Source organism: Spermophilus citellus (assembly GCF_964194105.1).
Source record: "Spermophilus citellus genome assembly, chromosome: 9".
Taxonomy (NCBI): Eukaryota; Metazoa; Chordata; class Mammalia; order Rodentia; family Sciuridae; genus Spermophilus; species Spermophilus citellus.
This window is the reverse complement of record NC_138191.1, coordinates 94220923-94235832: the sequence shown is the minus strand read 5'-3', so window position 1 is coordinate 94235832 and position 14910 is coordinate 94220923. Positions and strand designations below refer to the sequence as shown.

Below are 14910 nucleotides of genomic sequence, written 5' to 3'. Positions count from 1 at the left end.
CTCAAGGGATGGTCCCTAAACCAACAGTGGGAGTATCACCTGGGAATGTTAGGGATGCCAATCTTTGGACCCTCCCCTAGATCTACTGAATCAGAAACTGGTTTAGCAGCCCTTTTCAGGTGATTCTGATGCACATACAAGGGGGGATTGCTGGGCTGTGGCTTGCTTTTTCTTTTCTTTCATCAGAGGGCACATTCATTGAGTGCCTTTTCTGTGTCAGGCATTGTTAGAAACTATACAGACACTATCTCTGATCTTCACAGAGCCTCTCTGAGTTGGATGTTATCCCAGTTTTAAAGATATGGAAATTGGGGGCTGGGGGTTGTGGCTCAGTGGTGGAATGCTTGCCTAGCATGTGTGAGGTGCTGGTTCAATCCTCAGCACCATGTGAAAATAAATAAATAAAATAAAGGTATTGTGTCCAACTACAACTAAAAAAATATTTTAAAAAAGATACGGAAAATGAAGTTTGCTGATTTGTTCATGGCAACTGGTAGGACCAATCTTTGATTCCTGGCATGGAGTAAATAGTCAATAAACACATGTTGAAGACAGAAGGTCTCAGGGATCTGGGAGAACAGATGTGACTGATGGCAACCTCACAGCTGGTACCTGATTCTGTAAGAAAGTGCAGTTTGTGCATGGACCTTCTCTCATTTCCCCTCCTCTCCTTTGTTCCAAGGTTTATAACAAATATGTACTGGAAATGACTCTGCTTTTAATAATTCCTAATTTGGCATAGAAAAGATCAGTCCTCCTGGCTTGGCCCTAAGTAAGGAGGTGATATTGATTTAATAGCAGAATTTCAATGCCACTGATAAGACCATCTTGCTGTAGCATTCCAGAACTTAGAAAATCTGGCAGCTTACCAGACAGAGAGTGATTGTAAAACTCAGTGCGTACCTTTTACCCTGATGAACCTATCTTTAGAATAGTGATGCTATTTCAAATCCTTTATTATTCATAATGTGCCAATGAGTCAAATGCTGTGCTGGGCACTTTCATTTCCATTCTCTACAATACAGGCAACTGTAAGGTGCTGTTGTGTCTTTTCCCCACCAAATGATAGAAACTACAGCCCAGAGAGGTGTGGTCACTTGCTCAGGGCTGACACAGCTGTGAAACAGTAGCCTGGGGATGTGACACAGCCATGTCTGATACTGTTTGTCCCAGCTGTGCCTTTCTGTTCCTGTTTGAGGCTCCCTTTTGGTCCAACCAATCCTCTACTCCAAACATTCTCAAGAGGACACCAAGGGAGATAAAGACCAGTTTGACTCATTTTCTTTAAAAACAAAATATTAAGTTGTTTCACTTTAAAGAAAGTCTGTTGTATTTCTTGAGATGATTTGGGAACAAACTAGCTGTAGTGGGTTTAAAGCCATATGAAAACACCCTGATGGACAGTGGATATTTAGTAAACGTCAACTGAATTGAATTCTGAATTATGTTTGAAGTGGTTAATTGTTCACTAAAAGCCAAGAACTCAGGCTAAACTACCAACTGTGACAGGTATATTGCTCAGACTTACCCAATGAAATCAATGGGAGACATGACTAGTTTATGCAAGTATATCTTAATCTTTAGAAGGTTTTGCAGAATATATCTGTACTCTAAAATAGTGGTTCTCAATTTCGGCAATTAAAGAAGAGGGAAGGAATGAAGTGTACTTGCATTTTGTGCGAGTAGAGACTAAAATTGCTGCTAAAGTTTCTACAACATGCTGGACAGATCCTTAGGACAAAAAATAATTTGGCTGCAAATATCAATAGTACCAAGGTTGCAAAATTCTGTTCTAATACCCAACGATAGCTAAATTTGCCTTTATTTGGTTCATTTCACTCTCTACAACCTTTCCCAAATGCCTCCCATGTGCTAGGCACTGTGCTCACATTATTAGAAGGGTAGAGACGATAAAGACATATTCCCTGTCCTCATAAAACTTAAACTTCCCTCTTGTTTGTAGCTGGCATAAAGTCCTTTGAAAGAAAGACACTGGATTTTAAAAGATGCTTGCTCATTTATGCATAGCTGTTATTTCTTTAGCATTTCATTTTCTATTCATCATTCTTTGTTGTGGAAACCTTATGAGTTGGCAGAGATGCCTCCACCATGTGGAACCTGTGGCCTAAGAGCCAGCAGGTTGCTTACACACATCGAAAGCATTCATTTTCAGAACTGCATTCTGAGCCTGGCTGAAATGACACAATCTAATTGTATTAACATTAGGTGGTTTTTTTTTTTTTTGACTATTCATGTATTGGCCATGCAGTGATCCATATCACTAGTGACAGCAATGAAAATGCCAAACTCACTGTACCACGAGCCTTTTGTTTCCCCTATCAACTGTCAAAGCACAGGCTGAGTCACCAGAACACCTTCCCTGAATTGTATCAAACAGGCATACGAGTGCCCTAGTGTATCTGGATTCTGATTTGGGCTGCACAGTTGACTGTTTTTGAGAGGTCTGAAGGGGAGGAGAGGGCTGGGTAGAATCACCAAGCACGGGGCATATAAGGAAGACAGCTGCTCATCAGAGCCTACCCTGAGTGGCCCAGAAGCCACATGCCTGTCCTAAGATGCAGCTTGTAGAGAAGCCAGCAGTAGGAACCTGTGCCAGGACCTTACATATTAACAAATATGTAATCCTATTTCCAGTTCTGTGATGTTTATGTTTTAGTACATGTGCTAAATCCTTTCAATAACCCATAGCCTTACACAGATGAGAAACATGAAGCTCATAGAAATACAATTACTATAATTACTGGTCCCAAAGCACAAAACCAGTGAGGAATGAAGACGACCTCCACATCCCCCATCCAGAAGTTCCTACTCCACCATCTTTTCTTCTTGGACTTCTGGAAGCTTTGAGCTTCTATCACAGCCATACAAGGCCTTATGGCAGCTAGACCTCACTTCAAATTTTCTCCTGATCTAAATTTTCTATTCTGATCTTTAAACCTAATCCTTAAATATTAAAAAATTTATATTTATCATTCATTTTCATTCCTATAAGCCATACCAAAATTTGTGTGCCACAAGCTGGGTTGTACATGAATGAATGAATGAGCAGACTAACAAAACGCTAAGAGGCAGAGTGACGTGGTGGAAAAATACCAGGCTTGTATTCAATTCTAGAACTTGGTCCATTGTCTGCCAAACAAACCTAACAAAATTTGTCATCAGTGTGGTTATGAGTCCAAAAAATCAACCTAGAGCATAAGGAGAAGGTGTGCATGTATCTTTGATGCCTAGATCAGCCGCTGTTATGATCGCTAGTAGTGATATCACTAATCATCAACCCTGATTAATGCAGAGATGAGCCCCTGATTCCAGAAGCCTCACTTCCAGAAACCAGGCATCACTGTCATTGGGTTTTATGTCCCAAGCAAAGGGCACTCACGTGAGTTGGTCGATGGTGTGGTAGAAGTCACAGGGGTCAAATTCAACTGGGAGATGTCAAAGTCATCACAGTCGTCTGTATCCTGTGCCACCCCGACTTTGTTGAAGTAACTGGAGAAGGCCTCTGAGGTACAGGTGAGGGAGGGCTGGTCGGGTTTGCGGGAGGGCACGGGTGGAGGCTGGACCATCTGGAAATCCTTAAACATTTCTTTCCCCATTTTCTGCCTGGGCTTGTCGGTCTGTGGACTTGACCTGGTGGAGTCACTCGTGCCTGGGACGGTTGCAAGGGGGGTGAGGGGACCCTGGAACATGGCAGCTGGCAAAGGCATAACAGTTTGTGTGGGCATGAAGGCGGCTGGCGGAAACTGCCCGGCCACAGCTGGCCAGGGCTGCTGAGTGGCAGGAAAGAGACCCGGCTGGCCCCATGCGATGGGCTGAGCCCCCGGCATCACCTGAGCGACTGGTGGCTGAGCACCCATGGCGATCTGCTGTTGGACGAGGGGCTGCTGGCCCCAGAAGGATGGGAGGACGGCGCCCATTGCAACATAACCTGGAAGGGCGAGAAAAGGAGAGTCGGCGTCCTGGAAAAGAAGACTTCGTGGATTTAAGTGATTGACAAACATGTATCCATCACCAGCTGTGCCAGGCTGTGTGCTAGGGACCAGCGATACCAACACAAATAAGACAAGAATCCCTGATCTCATGGAGCCTGCCTTCCAGAGAACTGGCCAGGAAGATGATTCCTAAGCAGAATCTAGAATGAGTGGGGGTGAGTCCTGCAGGTGCCTGGGGGATGATAATACTTGCATAGTTGTTAAAGTTTCCCAATCTCATAGCCTTAGGAACGGGTGTCTCATAGAAGGAACAGAAGCCTAGAAAGCTGGGGTGCCCAAGTTTTGACCTGGCCTCTCCTTGGACATGCTGGACAATCTCTATTGCTGAAGTTAAGAGTCAGGCTCTTTGCAATAACAGGTTACTTTCTCTTCAGCACCAAGGCCATGTGCAAAGTGGAACCTTCAAGGCTTAGGGTAAAATTTGAGTGCCAATTTTCACCTATGTAACTTGGACAGCATTTCTTGGCGCATTTATATATATATATATATATATATATATATATATATATATATATATATCCTTTTCTGTAAAGTGGGCACAAGATACCTTCTGTCTCATGGGGTGGCTTGAACATTAATTGGGATGACATATTTCATGTGTAGAGTACTGCTCCTAACACCAAGACTGTATTCAGTAAATGGTACCTATTAGCAAAGTTTGAATCAGAGCCTATAAAGTACTTAGTGCCCTGTTTGATATATAACTGACTTGCAGTAAATAGTAGCTATGGGTATTATTTCTGTATTATCATTATTATTCCAATTTTAGAGAAATAAATTGAAGACTGATGTCCATTTAGGGCCTCTCAAAATAAGCCCAATGGTAATGGGCTGAACACTGCAAAACTCTGGAGTATGTACTCAAATATATGACCACAAGAATTCTTCATTGTATCATTCTTATCAGCAGACATATATATATATATATATATAGTTTAACAGGAGCAGAGGTGACATTTATTATAATAGCAATAGTAATAGCAATAATTTCTACTGATTAAATATCAGGAATGTGCTAGTATACTGTTTTCCATCTTCACAAAATTCCTGCATGGCATATATTATTATTTCTATTCTAGAGATGAGGAAATTGGTGCTTAGAAAAGAAAAGCAACTTTTTTAGGGTCACATGGGTTGCATGAGGTAGGATCAGGATCTAAACTGAGGTTGTCTGTCCCCAAAGCCAGTACTCTTTCCTTTGTGACACCCTATTCCACCAGATGGCCAAGACCAATTTTCATCTTTCACAGTCCAAGAACCTGGCTATCATGGAATGTGTTAGCACACCACAGGCCCACAGGAAACTCCTGTGTGCTCCCAATGGTCCCCATGCTTCTCAGTGGGCATAATGGCCACCTGCCTGTATAGCTGAGTCTGGGAGACAATGGCCATCCAGGAAGAGCAGAGAGTAGAGAATCAAGGCTTGCTTGCTTGGGCTCTCAAAACAAGCATCTTCATGGCTGCCAGAAGGAATTTGCAGGTGCAGTACAGTAAGACCAGAACAGAAAAAGGAGCAGATGCAGAGTATCCTAGCAACATCCAGAAGGACAATGGGTGAGGGCAGTGGCACTGGTCACATCATGGGTCATGTCTCTAATTCTGGGGAGCCCAGAGAAATGGTGTACAGGGGACCTCACTCCATGGGCCAGTCTCAGATCCACCTGCCCCTCAACCGATGGATATAGGATCCAGTTAATCTTCAAAGCCTGGGCATTTTCTGGCAAGGTGTCTAATTTGCCCCACATTTGATGGGTCCCCTGAAAGAAGGTCTGAGGGAGGCACAGAAAACAAGGGCTTCTTGTTGATTAATCTAGCAATATTAAATGCCTTTATGGAAAGAGACAGAGATGTCAACAAACAAGACAAGAGAATCTCCTTGTGGTACGGTCCAACTTCCATGAGGAGGGGTGAAGAGCAATGGCTGACGGCAGGCATTTCAAACTTGACACTTGCTTACGTTGCCTCATCTGTTAGGCAATGATGCAGTAGCTTGAATCTACTAATTCTGCCCGCACTACTGCCCCCTAGGGATGATTAGGGAAACTGGAGCGAGGGTTTTGGTTGTAATGGTAACTGGAGAGGGTGGACCTCATTGGCCTTTCAGGGCCTCCCAGCATTGACAGTAGACATTCTATAAGGTGTGGGAATAATGCACACAACAAAGAATTTCTTCAAATCCTATTTATGATTCTTTGAACCTAGAATTGACTTTGAATTACATGGAAATTCAATTTTTTTTTCACGGTTTTAATGCACTTCATTTTCTAGGAATGTAACAAGTGTGTACATTGTAGAGAAACTGTTTTTTGTTTTGTTTGTAACACTCAGGAGTTGTCTGCCATTTTGGAAAATGGCAGTCCCTGCTAGGAACCCTGCTCAGCATGTGTGCCAGTCTGCACTTGTAGCTGTAGGTTTCAGAGGTGATACTATTTATAGGTATGTGCATCTGATTATTTACTATATCTTATAAGCTCATGCCTATTTCCTTACAATAATGCTTATTTTTTAGTATACATTAGCTTTCTTCTATTTCTACTTTATGTTATCATTAGGACATTGTGTTGATTTTTGAAAACCTGTGTAGTTAAGTTACATTATTATCTACAAATTTCATTTCAAGTTATTAAAGGAGATGTTGCAAATATATTTTATAAAAAGAGGGTGCTGGGTCTCACAGATTGAGACCAACCACAGAACTTTCAATTACCCTGGCCTTGATGACCATGATTTTGGTGAATGGGTTGAGACTTCAGTTTCTACTTAGCCTATTTTTTTTTTTTGCTTAGTTTTTATTCCATCCTTCTCATTGCCAATGTGGATCATTCTAAAATGCAAATACAGGTTTTCCTTGACTTATGATGTGGTTATACCCTAGTAAACCCAGTGTACACTGAAAATTTTATAAGCTGATGCTGCATTCAACCTGCCAAACATTGTAGCTTAGCAACACAGAACACTGTAGCAGGTACTCAGGATGGCAGGGCTGACCAGGAGGTACAGATCCCAACATCTGCCAAGTATCAGAGCAGAATACTATACTGTATATCATTGGCCCAGGAAAAGATCAACATTCACAATAAAAGTACCTTTTCTAATGAGTGGGTATTGCTTTCACAGAATTGTAAAGTATAAAAACCTTAAGTCAAAACATTGTAATTTAGTTGTAAGTCGGGGACCACCTGCGTGGTGCTCATCATCTTGACTGTAAGGCACAGATGCCATGGCATGGCTAGGAGCCCTTGGTGGTCAGCTCCTCATACCTCTTCATGGCCATCTTCGATTCTATCCTCTTTGGCATCTTCTTTCCAGCAGTTGAAAACAACACCCCACCTGCCTCTGTCTGTCTGGTCCACCACCCACTTCCTCATGTGCCTGACCCTGACAGGCTCAGTTCCTGTCCCCTCTACTGGAAGCTTTTGCTGGCCCTGAGTGCATCTGGTCCTTCTCTGGGTTTCCACAGTTCTGTGTGGTCCCCTCTGCCATGACACTTGCCACCAGGTGTTGTACTTGCCTGGTTATTCTGTCTTCCCTCATTAGACAATTAACAACCACCTGCCAGCAGAAACCCTTTATTCTCTCTCCCCCTACGCCTAGTGCAGTTTTGGCTCAATCAGCAGCTCCATAAAGGCTCAACACCGGAGAAAGACTCAACATTAGGGTGAATGAGCTGTAAAGGAATCAATGCTTTGCAGCATTTTTCCAGGAGCACAGTGGAATTCTGGGATCCACAAGTGCTGTGATCCCTGTTGATTCTGTTGTTGGTGGTGGATTTTTTTTTCTTCCTCCCATCCTTTCTTTTTTGTTTTACAAGGAGCTAACAGATGGGTTGTGCACACTTTTCTGGAGAGAGCTATTAGCATGTCTCTCTGGCTTCATGCCATCTGTTCCAGACCAAAGTATGATATTCAGAAGAGAAAAAGAGAGCACGGGGTAATTGGGGGCCATGTTTGGGAGCTTGCAGGTATCACTTTTGTGTGTGTGTGGGGGGGTGTCCCTGCAGCCAGAGTTCTCCCCAGGCCTGGGAGCTAAGGCTCTCTGGCCACACTGTGTCAGGCATTCCTAAGGAGACACCTCCGAAGTAGGACTGTGGTAGCATGGGACTCAGGGAACCACTTGGAGCCACTTGGCCACTTAACAACTTGTTAACCATTTACTCATTAATGTGCAGCAGCAGAGGAAGGAGGTGCCAGGGAGCATCTGTTTATGCATGGAGTTCACATCAATCAGAGACCTCCTTGCTGGGAACGGAAAGGGAAAACCTGCATCACTGCTTTGCAGGTAGGTTTTTAAAGTGTTGAAAATTGCAATTTATAATCAGATGCTGGCTCCCGGGGACACCCCCATTATTTGGAAAAAGGAAAAGAAAGTAGAATAACATATAAGAAACACACTGAAAACTAAGGAGTTTCAATGTGTATATAGAATTTGTATGGTATGCCTCTTATGCATGTGATCTCGTTCAACTCATTCAGTTATCAAAAATATACTGACTGGGTGCTTGGCTCTATTTTAGTCTCTGGAAATCCTTGCCTCAGTGAAGCTTACACTTAGGGGAAGATTAATCATTGCAAGAAGTTTGTAGGATAGCTGTTACTGCTCTCTCTTTCCTTTGTAGGGAGTAATGGCACCTCCTTGAGGAGAAAACTTGCCACAGTGTGTGAGCAGCAGAGCCAGGGCCCCAGGGAGCAGCGTTCAAATGTCTATTGAACACCTCCTTGTTAACACTGCCAGGCACCGTTAGACATGTTTTACTACATGCACTTACTGGTGTGGTTCTCAGAACACCTCTACGAGGCAAAATTATGACCATACCCATTTTACAGGTAGGTTCTTTGAGGCTCAGAAGGGATACAGTCAACTGATTACACAGCTGGTGGGTGGCAGAGCCTGTTTTCATACAAGTACATTCTCCGTGGCACCCAGGCGAAAGTACAGGGTAGACTAGGACATATTTTATAAGTCAGAATAATAATAAAACCAACAATGACAACCACAACACATCAGCAGCAGCCTGTTGTACATTGTTTCTATGTGTCCCAGCGTTTTGAAGGTGCTTGATTTTATTTTCTCCTTTAATTTTCATAATGTTCTTGCAAGGAAAGTATCACTTTTTCTACCCAGTTATAAAGATGAAGAAAGTCTGAAGGTGATAGGTTGAGTAATTTGCCCAGGAATCTACAGCTTATTTTTAAAAGTGGTTCAACTGGCATGGTGGGTGCACCTTTAGCCTCAGGAGGTTGAAGGAGAAGAATCACTTGAGCCCAGGAGTTCAAGACCAGCCTGGGCAAAATAGAAAGAACATATCTGAACACAAAAGTAGTAATTGCCACAACCAAAAAGGCTGAGCCAGGATGGAAACTCTGCCCATCAGATTCAAAGGCCCTCCGTGGGCAGCTCATCCAGTGCATGATGTAGCCCCATTGTGGCCCCATCTCCCCATCACTGCCTCAAGAACCAGTGATAGGTAGATGGAAATGTAAGACCTATAGAGGTTTTTAAGACCAGTTAAAGGAGGAAAAGGGGCAACAGTTTAATACCCACTGAAGCATATCATATGCATATCTTAAGTAGAATAAGAAAGCAAAAATATGCTAGTAGAAATCAGTTTTAGACTCATGTTCTAAAAATTGAAGTCTTGGGTATAATTGATCAATTTTTTTTAAATAACTGGAAGAAATAGCTTGTCCACCATTTGCAGTGTGGCTGGCTAAGTAGTGAGACTGAAACTGTTAATCTGGATCAGGCTGGGGAGAAGTCACAAAGGAGACAGGTACCCAAACAGGTCTTCAGAGTGCTTTAAATAGAACACTAGCACTGAAATAGACATGAAATGCATCTAGTGCCATCTTATCATTTATATAAGGGACTGGAGCATAGGAAGGCCCAAGTAGGTCCTGGGTCTGGGAAACCCTTAACTCTGATGTGTGATTCCCACCTTGTCCCTTCCTGCCTGCTGCCCAGGTGCCATCTCACCTGTGCAGGAGCCCCTCCTGACCATAAGCTCCTTGGATGGGACTCTAGGGTCCCCATACCTTGCTCTGTGTTTGGTTCTATCCATATCCCTTATCATTTTCTAACATATTATATAAGTGACTCATTTTATGTTATTGCTTATCTCTGCATAGGAGGCAATGGCTCCACCTGTTGTGTTCACCAACACACCCCAGGCAACTGGAACAGGAGCTGGCACTGAGCAGGCACTCAGAAAATTTTTGTGGAAGGACCATGCCTGAAGGTTAGTAAGCATCAGAACTAGAGTTCCTAGAGTTCTCATCATCTGTCCCAGCATCTTTATAAGAAAAAAAAAAAGCAAAACATGGGGGGGTTCTGAAGAGAAGGCTTAAGCATAGAAGCATAGGCATTGCTGATGGAAGATGTTATTTTCATTTTAAATGATATTTCTATTGCACTATTCCCAAGGAGATTTTAATAGTCATTTTTAGAACAGGAAAATGAGCCACCACCACCATCCTGTTTCAGGGATGTGTAAAAAGAAATTCAACTGGGAAACTTGGCAATGAATACTTTCCTCATCTACCTGCAGATTCTAAACTGTAAGTCATAGCATCATCCTCAGCCTCTGCTGCTTCTGAAGGCTCATCATGATCTCTGAGCTCATGAGGAATAACTGTGTTTCAGAACAGAGTATGAATTTTTAATTTGTTTCCAATAAAAGCAAGGTTTATATTTGGTGGCAAGAATTTGCTTCTAACACTATGTAATTAAAAGTAATTATTTATAGAAAAAAGTACAAGAAGATTTGTATTCTAAAATATTCAAACTCTCATCTGTCATTTATAAGAATAAAGTCAAGAAAGAAAGATTTCACAGATTTCAATATGTAGTTAAAGGAAAACACAGAGCTCTTTCAGGCTTCCATGTTTGTTAAAAAAAAAAAAAAGAACAAATCCACCTTTGCTATTTCTAAGAAGAGTGGTCTGGCTGCCTGGAGTGTTTGTTGCCAGGGAAATCGTTCCTAGGGCCACCCATTTGTAACCCATCTGTAATACTGTTACTGTAGATAGTTACCCTGTTTTGAAAGTAATATATATGTTTAAAAGAATATTTGGAAAACAGAAGAAATACTTTCTAAATCTGTGAGACCCATCACCTTCTCAATTCACTGTTAGCAGTTTGCTCTTGTCCCATAGGGTCCCCTGCCACCCTCTATGGGGAACCATGCCTTCCTTGAATCAGCACCAAATAAGGCAGATCCCTTCCACCCCTCAGGTGTCAGGGGTTGTATAGGGAGCTGGCTGCATCTCCTTTCCTGCTCACCACTGCCTCTTCCTCTGGCTTAAGTGGACAGAAGAAATGACCTGCATGAATGCACCTGCTGGGTATGTACCATGCTCCCCAACACTGTCCACCTCAGTCACCTGGAGTCTTGAACCTTCCAGGTGAAAGACATCAGTGAATTTTAGCTAACAGCATCCTGGAGCTTTGTATGGAACCTCCATGCCCCATCCATAGGACAGCTTCTCCATGGTACTGAGGAGCCGTGTGAGAGAATGCAGGATGGTCCCACAGATGTTTTGGCATAATTTGGTGCTGATTCAGTCAACTCTTCCTCTCTTTCAATGGAAGGGCAGCTAGCAGAGCGGGCTCACCTGAGGGTACAGCAGCAGTACCGAAAGGTACAGAACCAAACACGTCTGCACTGGCCGGAAGTGTCTGGGATGAAGATGGGATGAAGGCATCACCTGGAGTTGCAGGAGTCTGTGGGACAGAGAGGCAGGGACACGTGAGCAGTCATCATGCACAGCAAGCAGCAGGGGTGAGATGGGGTTGCTGCAGAAGTGAGCCCTAGTCTAGGCCACTTATGCAGTGATACAGACTTTATCTATGGAATGGGAAAGTGATACCTCAAGCTGTTGGGAGGATTCGATGAGATCATGCATTTGAAATATTGTTTCATAGGCAGTTATTTAGAACCACGCCTAGCCATCCAGCAGGTGCTCAGAAATGATAACCAGTGTCCTCACGACTTTGTTTGCACCTTACCTCTTAGAGTGTGTTTTCAGACCACCAAGTTATCACACAATATCTGGCTTTCACCCTTCACAGGTCATCAATTAGAATGAAAACACCTGAAGACCTACTGTGGGCCCACCTCAGGGTCTGACACTTAATATGTGGTCCATTCACAGGTGTTGACAAAACGAAAATAAAATTTCAGCACACAGGCCCTTGTATTCTGGTGCCTCCAGAATCTTGCCTGAATCTTCATTTTGAAGAAAATAAGTATTGTCAAGAACAAAACAAAGCAACTATGCCTGCCCAGCTGAGAACTGCCCAGTGCCTGCCTGGCCCATGTCAGGATTCCAGAGAGGTCTACTGCAGGAACTGGTGGCAAGTAGGAAGTACCAAAATAGAAACGTCAGTTCTCATCGTTTTTATGTGTCCATACCTATTTGCAGCAGGCTTTTGCCTATGGAATATGAGCCGTTTTGACACCATAATATCTATGTTGGGTGTTCCCCCACTTGGAGTAGACTGGGGAAAGCAAATAATCCTGAAACCATGGCAATTAGGCAAAGCCATTTTTAGTCCAGCAGCTTGCAGGATGAATGACATTGTTCTGAGGGCTATTAAACACCAATTGGGACTGCACTGGAGTTCAGGGCCAGAAGCACAGCCATGAGCTGCTGTGTTAGCATTTTTAAGGATGGTCAGCACTGCTCTCCTGTGCCCACATGACCCTGTGTGAGTCACTTGTCCTCCCAGGGCCTCAGTTTGCACATCTGTACAACACAGGGGATAAAGTTGGAAGAGCTCTTCAGACCTTTCTAGTTCCATTGCCTCATAGTTCTGCAACTCTGAGTTCCCGGGATGAAGCTGTTTTCCCCAGAATGGAGGGGCTGAGAATCACTAGAGTCTCCCAGTCCAGCTGCCCTGGAGACAGGAGCTGTCCACACCCCCCCCCCCCGCCCCCAATGGTTGCTGTGGACATCAGGTGTAGGGAGCAAAGCAGCTGTGCTTAGGCTCCCTGGTGGCAGCTGTGGGCAGCAGGGTCTTATGCCATCTGTTCTCAGTGGTGAGGTTACAGCCCTTTCTCTGTGAGGCGCATCTCGCCAATGAACCGTAGCACCATCTCTGGGTTTGCACAACTGTGTGGAGCCCAGAAGAACAGTCCCCTCCCAGCAGCTTCAGCCAGTGCAGCTGCGGCTGACTGCTCTCCACCCACCTCCGGGAATAGGCAGGGAGGGGCCCAGAGGCCATCTCCCTCTTTGCTTTGCAGGGGCTGCAGGGTTGCTTTTGAATGCACATAGCACAGGGTTTCTATTTTGCTTTGGTTTTAATTCTATTTTCTTCTTTTCATTTTCAAATCAGGGCTCCCTGCAAATCTCTGTCTTCCTGTAAGCATTGGCTCAGATTCTCTGGCTGAAGCTCTGGCTTCTTGAGAAATTCAGAAAGCCCAGATCACGGTCTGCAAGGCTACCTGGGCAGCAGCAGGTTAGGGAGGGAGGAAATACAACACAGGAGGGAAAGAAGGAAATGGAGATGGTTCCTTTCCTGCTGGCCACCTGTGCTGTGTGGGGCTCATACCTGACCATGTTGAGTTTCTCCTTCGTGGTCCTATCCAGATAACATACTCCCTGTGGGCAAGACTCGTGTCTCTCCTCTCTGAATCCAGCACAAGAGCAAGCACCCAGGAAACATCCTTTAATTGCTAAATGTGTGGTCTCATTTATTTCTTAAAACAGAAGTGTGATATACAGAAAGCTATTCCCTTCTCTCTCTCTCTGTCTGTATCTCTCACTCTAATAGCAGAGAAAATTAAGTCTCTGTATTGCTGGTTAGCTTGCTTGAGTCACACAGATTTGAAATTCAGCAGGACACCCTTTACCCAAGACTCATATTCTCCCCACTGTGTGACTGAGGAAAGAACAAAAAGGGTCGTGGGGCTCAGAGGGAGATGCATACTTACGGGGGGAGAGGTTATATCAGGAGGGGTGGACATGTCCCCAAAAAGTTCTAATTGGGTCACAGCCTGAAAAGACAAAAAGATAACAGTGTAAGCAGGAAAGCAGACACTGCCAGGACTGCTTTAACAGTATGAGAAACCTCGCTCTCCTTGGTCCTGTTTGTACGGATGGTAAGCCCAGTCAGTCGGTACTGGACCTTGGGATCCCCAAAGCAACACCTCAGATCACACCCATCATGCAGAGCAGGAGAACCAAGCCTTGCTGCAGTGTATCTGGCTGTTTATCCAACCTTGGTCAGTGTCACCCACTATTCACCTCCCATGGGCTACAATCGTATCATTTCACAATTGTTCACCATCACATGCCAGCGCTGCCCCCTCTCCAGCAGATAAAGGTAGGTATCGGTTCCATCGCTGGTTTTCCTGTCCTACACATACACAATGTCTTCGATGTGTAAGGACACCAGGGATGACCTCACGGTCACTTCTTAGTAAATGCTCCCCAAAACACTAACCCTGACAGGTAGAAAGCATCATCCCCATTTTTGCTGATGAATAAATGGATTCTCACAGGGGTGACATCAAGGTGACAGGTCAAGTTTTGTCATTTTCTGTATCTAGAGCATGCAGCCAAATATGTAGTTCCTGAAAGAGTCTATCTCTGGGATAAAAAAAAAAAAAACATAGTTGGAGGAAAAAAAGCATTTCATTCTAATACCAGGAAGGGCATCAAAACAGCATATACATCATCAATCACTACCAGAAACTTTGCTCCAGGAGACACTGTATCTATCATCTATCCTCCTGCCCATCACACAGAAACACCCAAGCAAGGCTGGCCAGAGCAGCAGAAGAGTCCCTCTAAGATACACATAGAAATAGATCTGCATCTACTTCCAGCTTCAGAGATGGCAGAGAGCGTCTGGCCAAGAACCAAGTGGCCTGACTTAATTAAAAGGAGGACATAAT

General features: G+C 43.9%; 1 protein-coding gene across 1 annotated transcript in view; it reads right to left on the bottom strand.

Moving 5' to 3' along the window:
• The window catches only part of DAB1 (DAB adaptor protein 1), a gene marked incomplete at its 5' end in the record, with an annotated part of 275913 nt that overhangs the window by 14101 nt on the left and 246902 nt on the right, over positions 1-14910 (bottom strand). Inside the window, 3 exon segments of the mRNA XM_081306683.1 lie at positions 3401-3949; positions 11624-11732; positions 13945-14007. Of these exon segments, the coding sequence (XP_081162809.1) occupies positions 3401-3949; positions 11624-11732; positions 13945-14007 (721 nt within the window).